General features: G+C 35.3%; 1 protein-coding gene across 2 annotated transcripts; it reads right to left on the bottom strand.

Moving 5' to 3' along the window:
• Positions 1–4,347: 4,347 nt before the first annotated feature.
• Positions 4,348–14,663, bottom strand: LOC139131198 (peroxisomal membrane protein PEX16-like). 2 transcript variants are annotated; one of them, XM_070697168.1, is made up of 10 exons: positions 14,485–14,663; positions 12,013–12,048; positions 10,748–10,824; positions 9,705–9,841; positions 8,142–8,410; positions 7,568–7,714; positions 6,455–6,527; positions 5,815–5,934; positions 5,269–5,333; positions 4,348–5,005 (listed from the first exon to the last, which is right to left on the bottom strand). In XM_070697168.1, the coding sequence occupies exons 1-10, from the start codon at positions 14,645–14,647 to the stop codon at positions 4,944–4,946; spliced, it is 1,149 nt and encodes a 382-aa protein (XP_070553269.1). In that variant the 5' UTR covers positions 14,648–14,663; the 3' UTR covers positions 4,348–4,943. The 2 variants fall into 2 exon arrangements, with proteins under 2 accessions (XP_070553269.1, XP_070553277.1); XM_070697176.1 differs by having other exon boundaries at positions 4,752–5,005; positions 5,269–5,327; positions 14,485–14,660.
• Positions 14,664–14,949: the final 286 nt, after the last annotated feature.

Raw genomic sequence — 14,949 nt, 5'->3', positions numbered from 1 at the left:
ATTCAAAATGTAAGAACTTTCTTGCCAAACAAACATATATTCGTTTTGTTATGTATTTAAAGAAGATATTGTGAACATGTCAGAAAATTTGACCAAGCCAGAGCGGAGTTAAGGTTTGGAAATCTCAAAATTGGGAGAAGAGAGAGGCCAGGTAATTGGATGATTTGCAGCTTATACAAGAACTTATGTCCTTTTATTACATTTTGCCACACATATTTTGCTAATTTACATGTGACTTAACTTTATAATACATGTTAATAAAAAATGTAATTGTGGCTCAACTACAACTGACAACTTAAAATAAATAATAAGGCAAAGGTCATATGATTTCTCTTAAATTATACACCTAACATGCAGTGTATGGTTTATTGATACAAGTCTTTTGTATAACACAGTATTTTTGATATGTGCTTTGGTCAAATTGTCACAACTATACTTTCTCCCGCTCTTCCTAAAGGTAAAGATATTCAAACAAAGTATATGAAGAGTGCTGTATTTCAGTGGGTAAAAGTCTGATACTGTACTTAGCTTTCACATTGTTTATTCAGTTTATGATATGTGTATCAGCACCCAGTGAGGGCACGACACTGTTGTTTCCACCTCCATGCCCCCAATAGATAAAAGCATTTTCCACCCAGGAGTCTACACTAAATGTTGGCAGTATGCCATTTTAATTCAGAGGGGTCGTGAAAATTCAGTAATTTCACTCTTGGTCTTCAACTTTACAACCTACAGTATCAACATGCCTAGCAATGAAATTATATATATATATATATATATATATATATATATATATATATAATATATATATATATATATATATATATATATATATATATATATATATATAAAATCAGTCCATCCATCTCACCCAAGTATATATATATATATATATATATATATATATATATATATATATATATAATATATATATATATATATATATATATATTATATATATATATATATATATATATATATATATATATATATATATATATATATATATATATATATATATATATATATATATAAAGTTAGACCAGCCATCTCACCCAAGGCCTAATGCTGGAGGTGGGACCTGGTTGAATTTTTTAAAATTTTAATGTTAATCACAAGACTATAGCTGTCATTCACAATAATGACTGGTAATCGACAATTTTGGTTAGTTAACTTTTATAATCCTATTACTCAAATTATTTCAGTGATAGGAATTTACAGAAGAGCATATCCTGCAATACTGAAGCATGGGTGTTATAAATAGAACATTTACATATATGTCCACATGTCTTTCACATGAAAGAAGATGCATGATAACGAAATTTATTGGGTAAAATTGTTCACTTTTTTCATGTTGGTAAGTCATGTAACATCATCTATACAAATACATTCAGGATTAATCAATACAAGACCATGCAACTGGCAAGACTTATGTAGAGTAGTGAAAGTGTAGTTTTACTAGTGTCTAAGCTATACAACCCTTTCTCTGTATCTTCATTGTTGTATCTACATGTACTACAGCAGCCACTGATGTGAAAGTTTCTGGCAGTACTGTGATGTTTGGTACACACTATCATAGCATGTTACTTGTACAGGTAATGTACACATGATACACGTCTTACATACAGTATACTATATAGGAAACTTTGACCAATCAAAACCCTTACACAGCACAGAATCATCAGTGTTTTAATAGAATAACAGAGCTTCAACAAAACAATGCACACAATTATATGGACATGATGTACTGTGCCTACTGCAACATGACAAACGGTATGAAACAGGAGTAATTCTTTGTCATTTCACAACTCTTTACATTACACAATAACAGGTATCGTTGGCTTCTGCATATTAGAGAAGAGTAATCTTCCAATGGTAACAAAGTAGCTGACTGAACTCTATAGATGACACTGTATCACTTACTTGGAATATCAGTCATAGACTTCCTAATTGACATTTTAATCTGTAGTGTTTCCAATCATAAGAATACTGCAACAGAATCCCCATTAGCGACATAACATGAAGTATCATTCATTTGTACTTCAACTGAATCTGACAATCAACATAATGCAAAGGTCGCATGACGTCTCTTAAATTATCTACCATTAGTGTTACAAGCTACACTTATGTGTTGATTTACTTGAAAGGTTTCACATTTTTTGGTATATACTACATCATTTTAACATGTCCTGATCAATATTAGTGTAACAGCTATTACATTTTTCTCTCCTTTTCCACAAGGGCGAAGTTCTGAAAGGACACAGTGACAAAGCTATTGAAGTCACACTCAAAAAGACAGCATTGGAAAGGTGGTCCACTTATCACATGTTGAGCAAAGTCCAACACTCATGTACTCAGCTTGTTTATTTGTTAAGTTTATACCTGAAAGTATTTAAGTATTTGGTCATTGTAGATTTTATGTTCAGCACAGATAAAGGTTGGCCAAAACATAAATTCAGAGATATGGCAGAAAATTCATACGTATTTCTAAAAACTTGTGACTTTACAGAAAATAGTTACTCACCTCAAACAGAAATCAATGTTACCAAATAGTCCATTCCTCTCCCAACAAACAAACAGGAGGTACATCAGGTGACACATGAAAACTTGAAAGTTTAATATAAGACACTATTCGTAATCATGTCACCATATCATGTAATAATATGACTATTAAACATTCAGTTTCGGTAGTATTGTGGATATATGCGCTATATAAGAACCCAATATTATTATTATTAATAATGATACTATTTACGTGAATATTGTTCATGACATGCATGAAGATGCCTATTGGCAAATGTAAGTCGGGAGAGCTAGAAGTTAATCCAAAAGGCTGTTGTTCATTAAGTGTGTCACCATAGATTATCCTAGGGTCAACTTCACATTCTTTGAAAACTAATTAGCAACTCATTTCAAAGAAATACATTTATTAAAATTTATAAATTGGAACTACTAAAAATAAATTCCTAAATATCTTTACACTAGCATTGTGTGTTGGGCAATACTTCCACTGGATTTTTTTCTAATAACTCCTAGCAGAACTTAAATTGGCAATGTCTCATGAAATTATGCCCACAGCTGTGCATTCTTTGATTGAAAGCGGTCTGAATAGATGTTCGCTTTGCATTATACAAGAATCTATTCAATGTACAAATAGAGCTTCAAAATGTTAATCATAAGAGTAGCTGTTATCTACCACTTTGACCATGCCTGTTACATTTTTGCATACCAGTCCTAGTCTAATACTGTGGTATTCTGCATCATACAATGACCATCCTTAAGAAACAGAGCATGTACTGCAGTGCTTGAGGAAACTATTAACTCACAAGAGTGTTCAACTTGGCTAATATTTGATTAATGATTAATGATCTTTACATCTGTTCTTTAAAATGTTGGTTAAATTTCCTTTCTATTAAAGTCAAATTATTTTTCAATTGAAACTGAGTAAAGAGCCCCTTTTTAATTAAGGATGGGTAAAAAAAAGTACAAACAAGAGCACAAATATTCTTTCATTTCCAGGAATGATAATGAAATTTACCTCTGTGGGATTCACCTTTAGTTACACATGGATAGGGCAGATCAGGCCAGATCAGTAATTTTTGCCTGCCAAGATCTCTTGTCCAGGCAGCTTGATGCTCGGATCCCTGAAATCAGACCTTAGCAGAACAAGTGGTTGGATTGTGTGTTTTTTTAAGGGCCACCACATGACCCGTAAATAGCCTATCACGTAATGGCCTTCTACTACTCTTGAACAACATAGCAGAGTGTATCACGAGCGTAATTTCTGTTTAGAGTTTAACCGACACTCATAAAAGCAGTAAGCTCAATGTCAAATGGCAACAGTGTGTCTTTTGAAAATCTCTGTGCTATCAATCACTTTGCGTCATCAGTACAAACAAAGCAATCTTAGTGCATAGTGGTATCCCTACTTGTTAGCATTATATATGCAGAAACAAGTTGCCTAATTATGGCATGCTTCCCAGTCAGCAACATATATCGGAAAGACAGAGTACCGGAGACCATGTCAGTTTATCAATCTATTGCACCTAGGTTGCAGTTGCACACTCAGCAGTTGGCCGTCACCAACTTGGGTCTTCTCTGTTCATGTAACACGTGTGACACGCACACTGCCACAGTGATTGGTGCGGCAGATATTGAAGATCCATCCAACTTTCATCAGACAATATAGCTTGTGGTTCCCGCATGGGTTAGTTAGTGGGAGACTGTGGTCAAACTAACGAACCCGTGCAAGGGGACAATGCGTATCAGTATGCACTAAGCCAATGGCAACACTGAATGTACAAATAATTATAGTGTAGTAATGTAATCAGTTTCAAGACAAATGTCTAAATTGTAAAACCAATTTTATTCCAGTGAAACTTTCGGTAAAGTTTATGTCTTAATCAAAATTAACATGTTAGTACTGAGATACTGGGATAAAGTGTCAAATGGAGTAAGAAAATATGTCTATTGAAATGGACCTTGATACCAGTTTAGCATGGTAAGACTTTATGACTAGTCAGGAAGTGATAAATTCAAAATGAACATAACATGCAAATGTTATCAGCTATCGTGTTTGTTACCACAATAAAATTGAAGTTTACACTGTTATTACCAACATAAACAAAATATATTTTACTGTTCTATGGAAAGGAAACTAGAAAAAGATGTGAAATCTTTGTTATAAAAGTTGTGCTCCAAAATCAAAATCAAAATTTAGCACTAAATCAATCCACAAAAGGCATACAAATAAAAAATTCAATAATTCAAGATATTTTGTAAATATTACAATGTTCTTATCATTGTCAGAAATTCCAAAAGAGTAGGCAATACCATTTCACATTTCCAGTTTTCTGAATATTGTCTGATGTATGACAGGTAAATATTCCAATTGTAATGATATGTCTGTTTCATCACAACTTTGCATTGAATTTGAACTGTTTCTAGTATCCCCAATTATAGAAATACACCTGCTGCCAGTAAGGTAGGTACTCCATGAGGGGTCCTGAAACAGCAGAAGATACAGTGTGGACTGTCAGATGGTATACTATATTGTCATGCATTAAAAAAAGACTGATATGCTCTGGAGAGGTTAAATAATTTTATCATGACATGAAAGTGTTGAACAGAATGAGTTATGGATGTGACTATAACAAGACAGAACTCTACCGAATTGATGACAAACTCTATTGATATATATACATACATGGCTCAAGCTGATCATTTTTCATTACTCACAAACACTTAGAGCAAACAAAGTATACTTACTTGCAATAAGCCCTACACCTGGTATTTTATTTGCCATTGCTGATAATAGAAATATTATTCTTGATCTGAAAATAAAATTAAAACAGAAGAAAAAAGCTAGAAAAGGAACTACTTTGAAAACAGCTGCTCACTGACAAATCATTGAGACAAAGAAGGTGTTATTTCATATTAAACTTGTTCAAATTGTCTTCCTGAATCACATTTGAGCCTGCTTGCCCTGAATGTGCATGTCGATTCCTTTACTTTCTACATTTCTTGTGTGATGAAAGGAGTGTACGTCCTACACACAGGCAACTTTGACAAATCAATTCCCTAGGAAGCACAAAATCATCAGTGTTTTAAAACGTAGTATTGAACATGATTGTACAGGCATGTATGGTGCATACTGCCACATGACAAATGGTATGAAACATGAGTAATTATTTGTCATTCCACAACTTTGTACACAATACATATACTTTTGATTTCTGCATATCAGAGAACAGTACTCTTCCTATGGTTACAAGGTAGCTGACTGAACTTTATAGATGATACTGTATCACTTACTTGGAATATCTGTCATAGAAAGGAGATCTCAGAAGGTAATATAAAAGATACACTGTCCGTCTTTTCATTTCGGCTTCCTCATTGACATTCAAGTCTTTAGTGTTTCCCATCATAAGAATACTGCAAGAGAATCATAGCATAGCAAAATCAACATGGAAAAGCCTGCAGTATAATTATTTGCTGGTATACAACATGTGCATGTAATCTATGATTATTGATAGCTTCAGCTCTGATTTAGGGACAGATGGTCACACCTCGTATCTAACTAATTTTCAGATTGAAATACAGAGGACCTGAAATAGTTTGCCAAACTATAAAGTACTGATTAATATCAATTTCTACACACCTTCAATTGTTTTTTCAGATATTTTAAAAATTCTTTTTTGTTGTTTATGGTTTGGAATACTTAAAAGTGCAAGAAGCAACAGCATGCCATATGAAAATGAAAGCAAAGTTGTATTTGATCTAAGATGCATCAAATATCTTCTCAATGGTAAAATGTTTTAAAACATTGATAAGCTGATTCTTAGCAAAACATAAAGACAAATTATACTAAACAATTCATAAAAAAATGATCTGACAACATAATTTGTGCACACCGGCAAACATATTATAGTGTAAGTTGTAAATCCTTCCTTACCTTGATACATCAAGGCCACATGACAGTAACCATGGTTTCCATGACTGTTGACCAAACTTGAACATTGAAGCCACTGGTTTTAGCAGTTAAAGAAAAGTCCAACAGTATCATTGCACTCTGTTGTATGTGAGTGCAATTATCTTAAACATTGAGTCTACTGTATGATAAAATTCCCCTTGGATGAAAAGCTACATCAACAGTGCATGGCGAGTCCAAATTTTCTGACCAATCACGTTATGCTATAACCTCCAAGTCAGGTGATAAGTTGAATAATCTTGTCATGGCATAACACTGTCAAACAGAACAAGTTATTGATGTGATTTTCATACAACTTGCTGAATCAATAGTAAACTCAACTGATGTGTCAATCATGCACAACTCAAGCTGAATATATTCATTTTAAAAACCCTTCACATCTGGATAATAATTAAGCAATAAAGCACACCCAGCGATGGTATACCACGAGATTTTGACAAGTTCATGACATTTATGCATGAGCGATAGCGAGTGCATATATGAAGTAAAATGGTCAAAATCGGGTGGTATACTGTCGCTGGGTGTGATTTATTGCTATTATATCATCACAGTATATTGAAATTCTGGCATGGAATATCATAAAAGGACTTTTCCTCAAACCGAGAGCTAGTGCACATGCCAGCCGTGGTATATCGGCAATATACCACGGTTCTTTTCGCGTCTCGACCAATCAGATCGCTGTATTTGCATCATCAATATACTGGTATGATATAATCTATAATATACAGCCATTCATTTACTTACTTTTTATCTATCTCACACTGCTGGATTAGAAAACCTAAAGTTAGGCATACTCATCTTTATAGAACAGAAGCAAACACACACAGTGAATACAAAATCCATTCATTGTATGGACATAACATATCACACACCAATTGGTACATACAGTATAAAGTACACAATGTACTGTACATGTATTCAACTCACCACATACATGTCCTTATTTACCAGATATAGAAATACATAAACATAAAAAAATTACAGAAACACAACAAAACACATTCATACATACAAATGTCTGAAAAAGGGCCAAGGAAGAGTTTGTAGTTTCTTGTCAAAAGTAATTTTGAAGGATACGATGTACAAGTGGTCTTGCTATATGTAAACTTTCTGCTATAACTCTTTGTCTTGTTAGCTGTGTTGGAGGTAAATATTTGCACCGAGGCTCTTCCTTGATCACATCTTCTGTTGGCAGTTTCCAAGTTCTCAGATTCAGAGGTGGTGCTTCAAACAAGGAGAGATCGGAAATTCAGATGGGATGAGCACAGTGTTGAATTAGATGGTTTTCATTTACTGGATACATTTATTATTTACTGGACCACATTGTACACAAGTTGTGTATGCTCTAATTACAAAATTTGTATTCATTCTCGTTTTGAAAAAACAAAAGTGAAGATCCAATAAAAAGGACAAGCATCATGTCAGTCGATTAAGTTATGAATTATTAAGCAGTACAGAAAAATGCAGACACATATGTGTCTGACATGAAGATTTCCCAGTGAAGACTCACGGTTGGCTTTCTTGTGTGGAACTGCAGGTATATCAGAAATAAAACACAGTATGTTACATAAAATAAACATGAGAGATGTCATTCAAATCTCCTAGAAATATTACACTGTTGTGAAATCTGTAGTCAATACTGCCCATTTACCTGCATCAAGAGTTCGGACAACTCTCCCAGTTCGTTTACCCCTGAATGTAGTTCTCTTTGGAGCCGCTGCTTCTTGCATCCCCCCTTCCTCGCATTGTCGGTACACTTCCTCAAATTCAGAGAAATTCTGTGCATCTACTCCTGACTCCGTGGTTGCTGAAAAATCATCTGAAACTTTCACATCTCTCTGTCTGTTCAGTGGAAACAGTGGCGGCATGGACTGCAGGCCCACTTTGTGACAGATTAGAAGAACGGCTCTGAGTGTTGCCCTGCAAGATTGAATGGAAAACAGAAAATAAAATAACATGTAGAGATGTGCTCCACCTTCATAAATGTTATGGCTTTCCTATTTGCTGTTCTTATACTTTACAGTTCAGGGAAGGTGAGGAAAAACCTAAAAACCAATATCATGATTTTCACGAACAATGAAAGAGAAAGTGGGCAGTCACTTCTACGTAAGTACATAGACAAGTATTTATAAATTCTTATGATTACAACACACATGGATGATGCTATTCAAAAAATTATCAAGTTTTCCACCAAATCATCGCATTTCCGAGCTCATATTTTACAGCTTCATTAATAAGTGTACAACTTGCTATTCACAGTTTCCATTATGTCATAATTAATTCATTCTTTTGGTGTTAACATACACAAACAGGCTGCAATAAAAAAGAAGGCCGCCCATCTGCATTGTCTGTTTGGAAAACAGAAAATAAACAAAATTGACAAAGTTATGACATCATGGTGCAATTTTTGATTCGCAAGTTTGGCTAATTTTTGCAAAAATATTCTCGCCATATGCCATGGAAAAATCTTTTCAATGGCAGAATCTTTAGGATAATAGCAGCAATCATGTCAAAATTAATAATCTTGATATAAACAAACAAACAAACAAACAAACAAACAGAGTGTGCAATACAAGATATATGTATTTCATTTGCAAAGATTAAACATTTTCCCAAACAGTCACGTTAAAGCCCATTAGCTGTATCTTTTTGCATTTTAATTTTGATAACTAAGCCTTAAAGATAATTTGAAATCAAATGTAACTTACCTGTGACAAATGCTTACCGAGGTGTGATCACAGAACAGTCATGTTTTTCAAATATTTGACTACAAAAAGCACAAATTAGATTTTAACAACTAAATTTTTGAGTGGTTAATCAAATGTGGCTGCCACTTTAATACACGTAACACTAGAATTTAATCAACCAAACCATATCACCAAGGATTGGCATAGTGACATTTGCAAAGACACTGTGATTTAAAGGTATACTGTCACCTGTTCCAATTTTCCCACAGTTACCATGGAAAGAGAAAATCTAACCAATCACAGATTTTAAGCGGGTGGCCGCTTTTTTAAAATAGCACCCTCACATGGGCATTTTGAATACCAAGGAATGCCCCTTTGACCATATATGGGCATATTTAGATTACAGGTGACTGTATACCTTTAATAATGGAAATCTACAACATCTCTCTGAAGACAAAAAGTGCAAGAAGATACAGCTAACAGGGCTTAAATTACAGTCTTTCTCTGACCCTTATAACAACACTTACTTTAAAACTTGTATAATTACAATAACAACCCATCGTCCTGCTTCACCCCAGAGTCTCTTTGCAGCGATCTCCACAAAGACTTCAATGTATTCAATTATAGTAAGCCATGACATCAACCTATACTGAGATGGAGGTGGCTGCCATGGAGACAAAAAAGCAATAAAAGTGTCAAGATTTGTTCAGTGCAGTGGACACTTAATCCTGGCCTTATTTTCTGATCAATATTTTCCTATGTATTGTCATAGACAGTCGAGAAAGAGGCGATAAAGCATTACGTCTCAAGTTGTATGCACGAAATCATGCGTATAGACAAAGTTATGACATCATGGTGCAATTTTTGATTCGCAAGTTTGGCTAATTTTTGCAAAAATCGTCTCGACATACGTTACTTTTTTCTCATATTTGTGGTTTGGCGAGCGGGCAGCAGGAACACTGAGTCTGTTGTATCAATATCTGTTATTAATTATCGTCTGATGTAAAATTTTACATATTTTACATGTGGGTACCGAATGAGTCAAACATACAAACATTGTCGACTCTCTTATTCGTTTTTGTAGGGACATCATTATTTTATATTCTGATTGAGAATCTGTCATCAATGGACAATATCTAGACAAACTTGAATGATTTGAAGAAACAGTGTATGGCAAATCCTAATTGCAAAGTTAAGGTGTCTTTGGTATATACATGTACCCTGGTAGTTGTCAAATTACTGAAATTGGTATGAGTACTCAGTACAGGTACTGAAGGGTGTTTCAGTCAAAAGATTTCATTGATGAAAACTTCACTGGAACAGAAAAACAAGGCAAGCCTTGCCACGCTTGCGATCCTGTTGTGGCATGCATGCCACTTATGACCCACAGGGTCATAGGTGTCCCTCAACTCAGGTATGTGACAGCTTCAGCCTGATAAACCAAGCCTGATCAATGGGATCACTCATGCCGTGAATGCATTATGGTACTATTACAGTAAATCAATAACTCTGTGCCTGTGATGAAATTCGGTCATGTACACATGTATACATGTAGGTGTTCATTACTCACCAGTTTCAATTTGAGCTTAGTGGCCTTCCTTAAGATTGCATCGTTGACATACACCATAAGATTTGATGCTGCATAGACTGGTGGGAAAGATCAAAGGTCATTTCTGAATGTTTACACTATTAGTAACACATTTACATTGTATCACCTGAAATGATTAATCCACAAACAAACTGTAACTTTTCTGCTTCTAATCTTTCTAGGACTTCTACTAAAATTTAAGTTTTGCATCAGCATATTTCTTGGTCCCTCAATGTGATGTGCTATCAAAGATATTTCATGCAACACACTATGGAGCTTTATGTTTCAGCAGAAAATCAAGTTGCCATAGAGGGCGCACTGCTCGATGATTTGCCCTGTCCTGTACATATCAGTGAACAGGCAAACTGGTTACATCTTAACAACAGTATAAAGTATACACATATTGACTGGCTATGAGGGCAACAGCATACGTCTGTATCCCGAGGGACTGTGAGTCACCCCAAAAAACAGACTGTTTCCCGAGGCCGTAGGCCGAGGGAAACAGTCTGTTTTTGGGGGTGACTCACAGGCCCGAGGGGTTAAAGACGTATGCTGTTGCCCTCATGCCAGTCAATATGTGTTTTGTAACACACCTCATCCGTAGCCATGCATAAGAACGTACTATACACAAAACTTGTCGCATGTAGGTCTATGATGTAATATGTTGGAGTGGTTCAGTAAGAAAATGTTTTTCCTAAAAAGACCGCAATACTTCTGCAAAACGTTCAATTCACCTTTGATGATAGTTTTTGTCCGTATCGAGTCCTTGTTGGAAACCAAAGCATTCAATTCTTCTTCAGAAAGTAGGATAAACCAATAAATTTCTGGATTATCGTTTCGATCGGCCGCAGACGACATCTTTGTTTACATTCCGGTCCGCGTTCGCGTCAAATATCGTTTTTGACGTCAGCGGGCATCATTTTTCAGAACTGATGCCTGGCAGGCAACAGTTCAAACGAATGATGCCTGATGACGTCGTTTCGTGGATCAGCACAAAAAGAACGCATCCCACGTGACTATCAATTGGCGAATTAGAATACAGACTGCGGATGAGGTGTGTTACAGTAGTTACTGTTTTTCTTTCATATTTGAAGAACTCTTGTAGATTATTTCAAGAAGTTAAAGTTTGTGATTCCATATCAGTTTTAAGTTAAATTGTACTTAAAACAGATGGCCTAACATATCACAAGTCTGAACATCATTAACCCTCAAAGTTTTCAAGGGTCTACTCATATGACATAACTTACCTAATTCTGCAAGTTCCTGGGACTGTTCAAAACGACCTGGAATTCAAAATGAAATACAAGCTAGATAACTGAAAGTGTACACATAATTATTAAATGACTGCGTTGCAAAGAATACATGAATGTACTGCACATGTAAAGAGGATAGCAATTTGTAATTGAGGAAACCTGTTGATGAGATCAAGGTCACACACAATGGCCATGTTCAATGACATGGTTGAATCACAGTCCCTCCAGTGTGTGGAGGGACTGTGGTTGAACCTACTTTATAACAGGCATGTATTTGGTATGAATGCCAAAAAAGTCAAAGAACTTTCTGTGCAGATGTCAGTATACAACATCTTTATATTATAACATATCATGTGTTGATTTTATCATCATGGTGGTTGCAAAAGATGCTGTTATAACAACCATGACTGGCAAGGCTATAACAGTACCAGTCAAGTATGTTTTGGAGAAAGTATTATTTTTATATACATTTTAAACAAAAGAATTGGAGTCATATCAAGTGAATTTTGTGTTCCAGATATTCTAGGTTTGAACAATAACTGTAATGCAGCAGTTGTAAGATTATGAAGAACACACCAACATGAGTATTTGTAGGTACATGTTTTATAGACCTCTGAGCTCCATGGTCTAACATACAGGACAATAACTGATACCTTGATTTCTAATAGCTGGAAACAAAAGTGCAAAACAAGCAGTCCTATATGTAGTTATCTAAAAGTTCACATTCAAGTAAACTATCTACACATATGCTTAGCACAGTGTCAGCTCACTCCATTGACTTGTGAGCAGCAATGCAAGAAAATGCCGTTGTAGTACTCTCATTTTCATGAAACTCATGAAGAAATGGTGAAAACTTTAGTTGTAAAATTGAACCATCCTTGATATGAAGACATTTATTGACCTCTTAGACAAATTGGTATTTTGCAAACTCTGCAGTTTCTCTGAAAGATATCCTCCTGCATCATGATCACTCAATCAGTGACCCATTTGTGTCTTTGTTCATTTGAAAGTCCAGTTTAATGGAGTTTTAAGAAATCTCTGTAGAAAGGATATGACAATATTTCAATTTAATCAGCGTACTGGCTTTTGAAGGCTAAAATTTGTCCCAAAGTGTTGTAAACAATAGAAAATCAAAAAATTAGATATATTTCACTGTATTTCAAAAAGAATGGAAGGATCAGCAATTTTCTTAGTCAGTTCCAATGTCAATGAACTTTGACAAGCATAACATGGGCAATTATAGAAACAATGATGACAGTTTAGTTTTGGTAAGGTGTCCTCTTGTAGTCTGACGGTAAACAGCTGTTCTTGTGATGAACCTTTTCCTTGGCAGTATTTTAGTGATGTTGTTTTACGACAATGTCTGCATTCTACTAAAGTTAGTGAAGCAAGTCTCAATGTCACTGACTCACTATCATCAAACTGTCAGATTTCCTTATCTCATCAGACACTAGCAATTCACCCCTACATCATCAAAATGTTTTGTCATCTATACATGTACTTGAGCGAGAAATTAAAGCAACTTTTATATTGTGATCGAAGTGTATAAGTGTCAAAAGAGCAGTAAGGTTTGGCCTTAATCCATTACTATCAAAAGTGAAAGTGCCTGTGGTCTTATTCACAGGAATTGGCCAAACCTGAATTCGAATCGACCACGGTACAAACAAAGCCACGTGCGTAAACGCGCTTAGACGTACATGTATTTCCATGCATGTTAGTACACATGTGGGCTTGTTTGTACCGGCATCACGTGATTAGTTGGGCGTACTGAGTCTGTAGAACGCATTGCGTCCTTTTTATTCTGGAGTAGAATAGAACCAAGTGAAGTTGCAATTGTATACGGTACATAACATGTAGCAATTATACATTGAAAGAGTTAGACTTGACGTGAAGAATTCCCAGACAGACCTATTGTGACGATTTTTTTCTCTCGCCCCTTGTGCCTTCAGTTCTTACATTTATTTATTTGTTTGCTTATTTACTGTATTTGTTTATTTATTTATTCATTCATTTATTCATGCATTTATAATCACAAGACACGGTGTTTGGGTATTGAATTTTTGCCACGGTATGTGAGTCGGACGGCAAAACCAGGCCCACATAAATGTGCCCAGGCGAAATCTAGAATCTCTAGCTACTGCACAGCATTGAGCCATGAGCACATCCTACTGTACTGGGGGGCACTGCAGCATTCAATCTGCACCAGGTTTCATATGCCAAGACATTTAATATCAACAACAACACTGTTTACATAATTATGTACTACTACAAGTCTACACTAGTACACTAGTGTTGGCACTAGACTGATATTCAGCCGGCTTTTAGTCTTTCTGGGCACGCATCACGTACACGTGCGCACAACATGTCGCTACACAGGGCCCGTGAATGCACTAGCATCATTGAATTCATTGCAATCAATGGCCAATGCGCCACATTTTAGAATCGGAGCAACACATTCTTTCTTACCTGCGACAAAATATGACATTATTCTGAAAGTCTGCTCGACTTGCGAGGCAACTTCTGGGTTTTTTGCGACCCATTCTTTGTAGGATGTACAATATCCGTGATATTTTGATGATATTTTCGAGAATAGCGCTTTCACGCGAGCCCTGCCGCTGAGTTCCGCCATTTTGGGGGAATACCTTCGACATAGAAAATAACATATGATTCGAAGGCTGTACTTTCAGTTTATTATTTTTTCTCTCAAATTTAAATTTACGTCATATTTTAAATTGAATTGTAATAAATACTAATTATTGAACTTTTTAATATTTTAAACTCTTTAATTTTATTGTGATAAGTATATTAAGGTTTCAATTTTTCAATCTTGTGACTGTCAAAAACATGTTACACTCAGTCCCCTTCAAAAATAAACAATCCCGTTGATATTTGTCGTGGATCTCGGGATGGAATACAAATGCATCTATAGCA

Source organism: Ptychodera flava, chromosome 1 (genome assembly GCF_041260155.1).
Source record: "Ptychodera flava strain L36383 chromosome 1, AS_Pfla_20210202, whole genome shotgun sequence".
Lineage (NCBI taxonomy): Eukaryota > Metazoa > Hemichordata > Enteropneusta > Ptychoderidae > Ptychodera > Ptychodera flava.
The sequence above is the reverse complement of the archived record's forward strand: the minus strand, read 5'-3'. Positions and strand labels throughout refer to the sequence as shown.

What these genes read in the sequence shown, in the direction of transcription:
- LOC139131198 (XM_070697168.1), bottom strand. Translation starts at nt 14,647, where the DNA reads ATGGCGGAACTCAGCGGCAGGGCTCGCGTGAAAGCGCTATTCTCGAAA. An exon ending in TGTGGCCTTGATGTATCAAG is followed by an intron (nt 5,935 to 6,454) that starts GTAAGGAAGGAT and finishes ATTCTCTTGCAG; the next exon opens with TATTCTTATGATGGGAAACA. An exon ending in TTCTATGACAGATATTCCAA is followed by an intron (nt 5,334 to 5,814) that starts GTAAGTGATACA and finishes TTTTATTTTCAG; the next exon opens with ATCAAGAATAATATTTCTAT.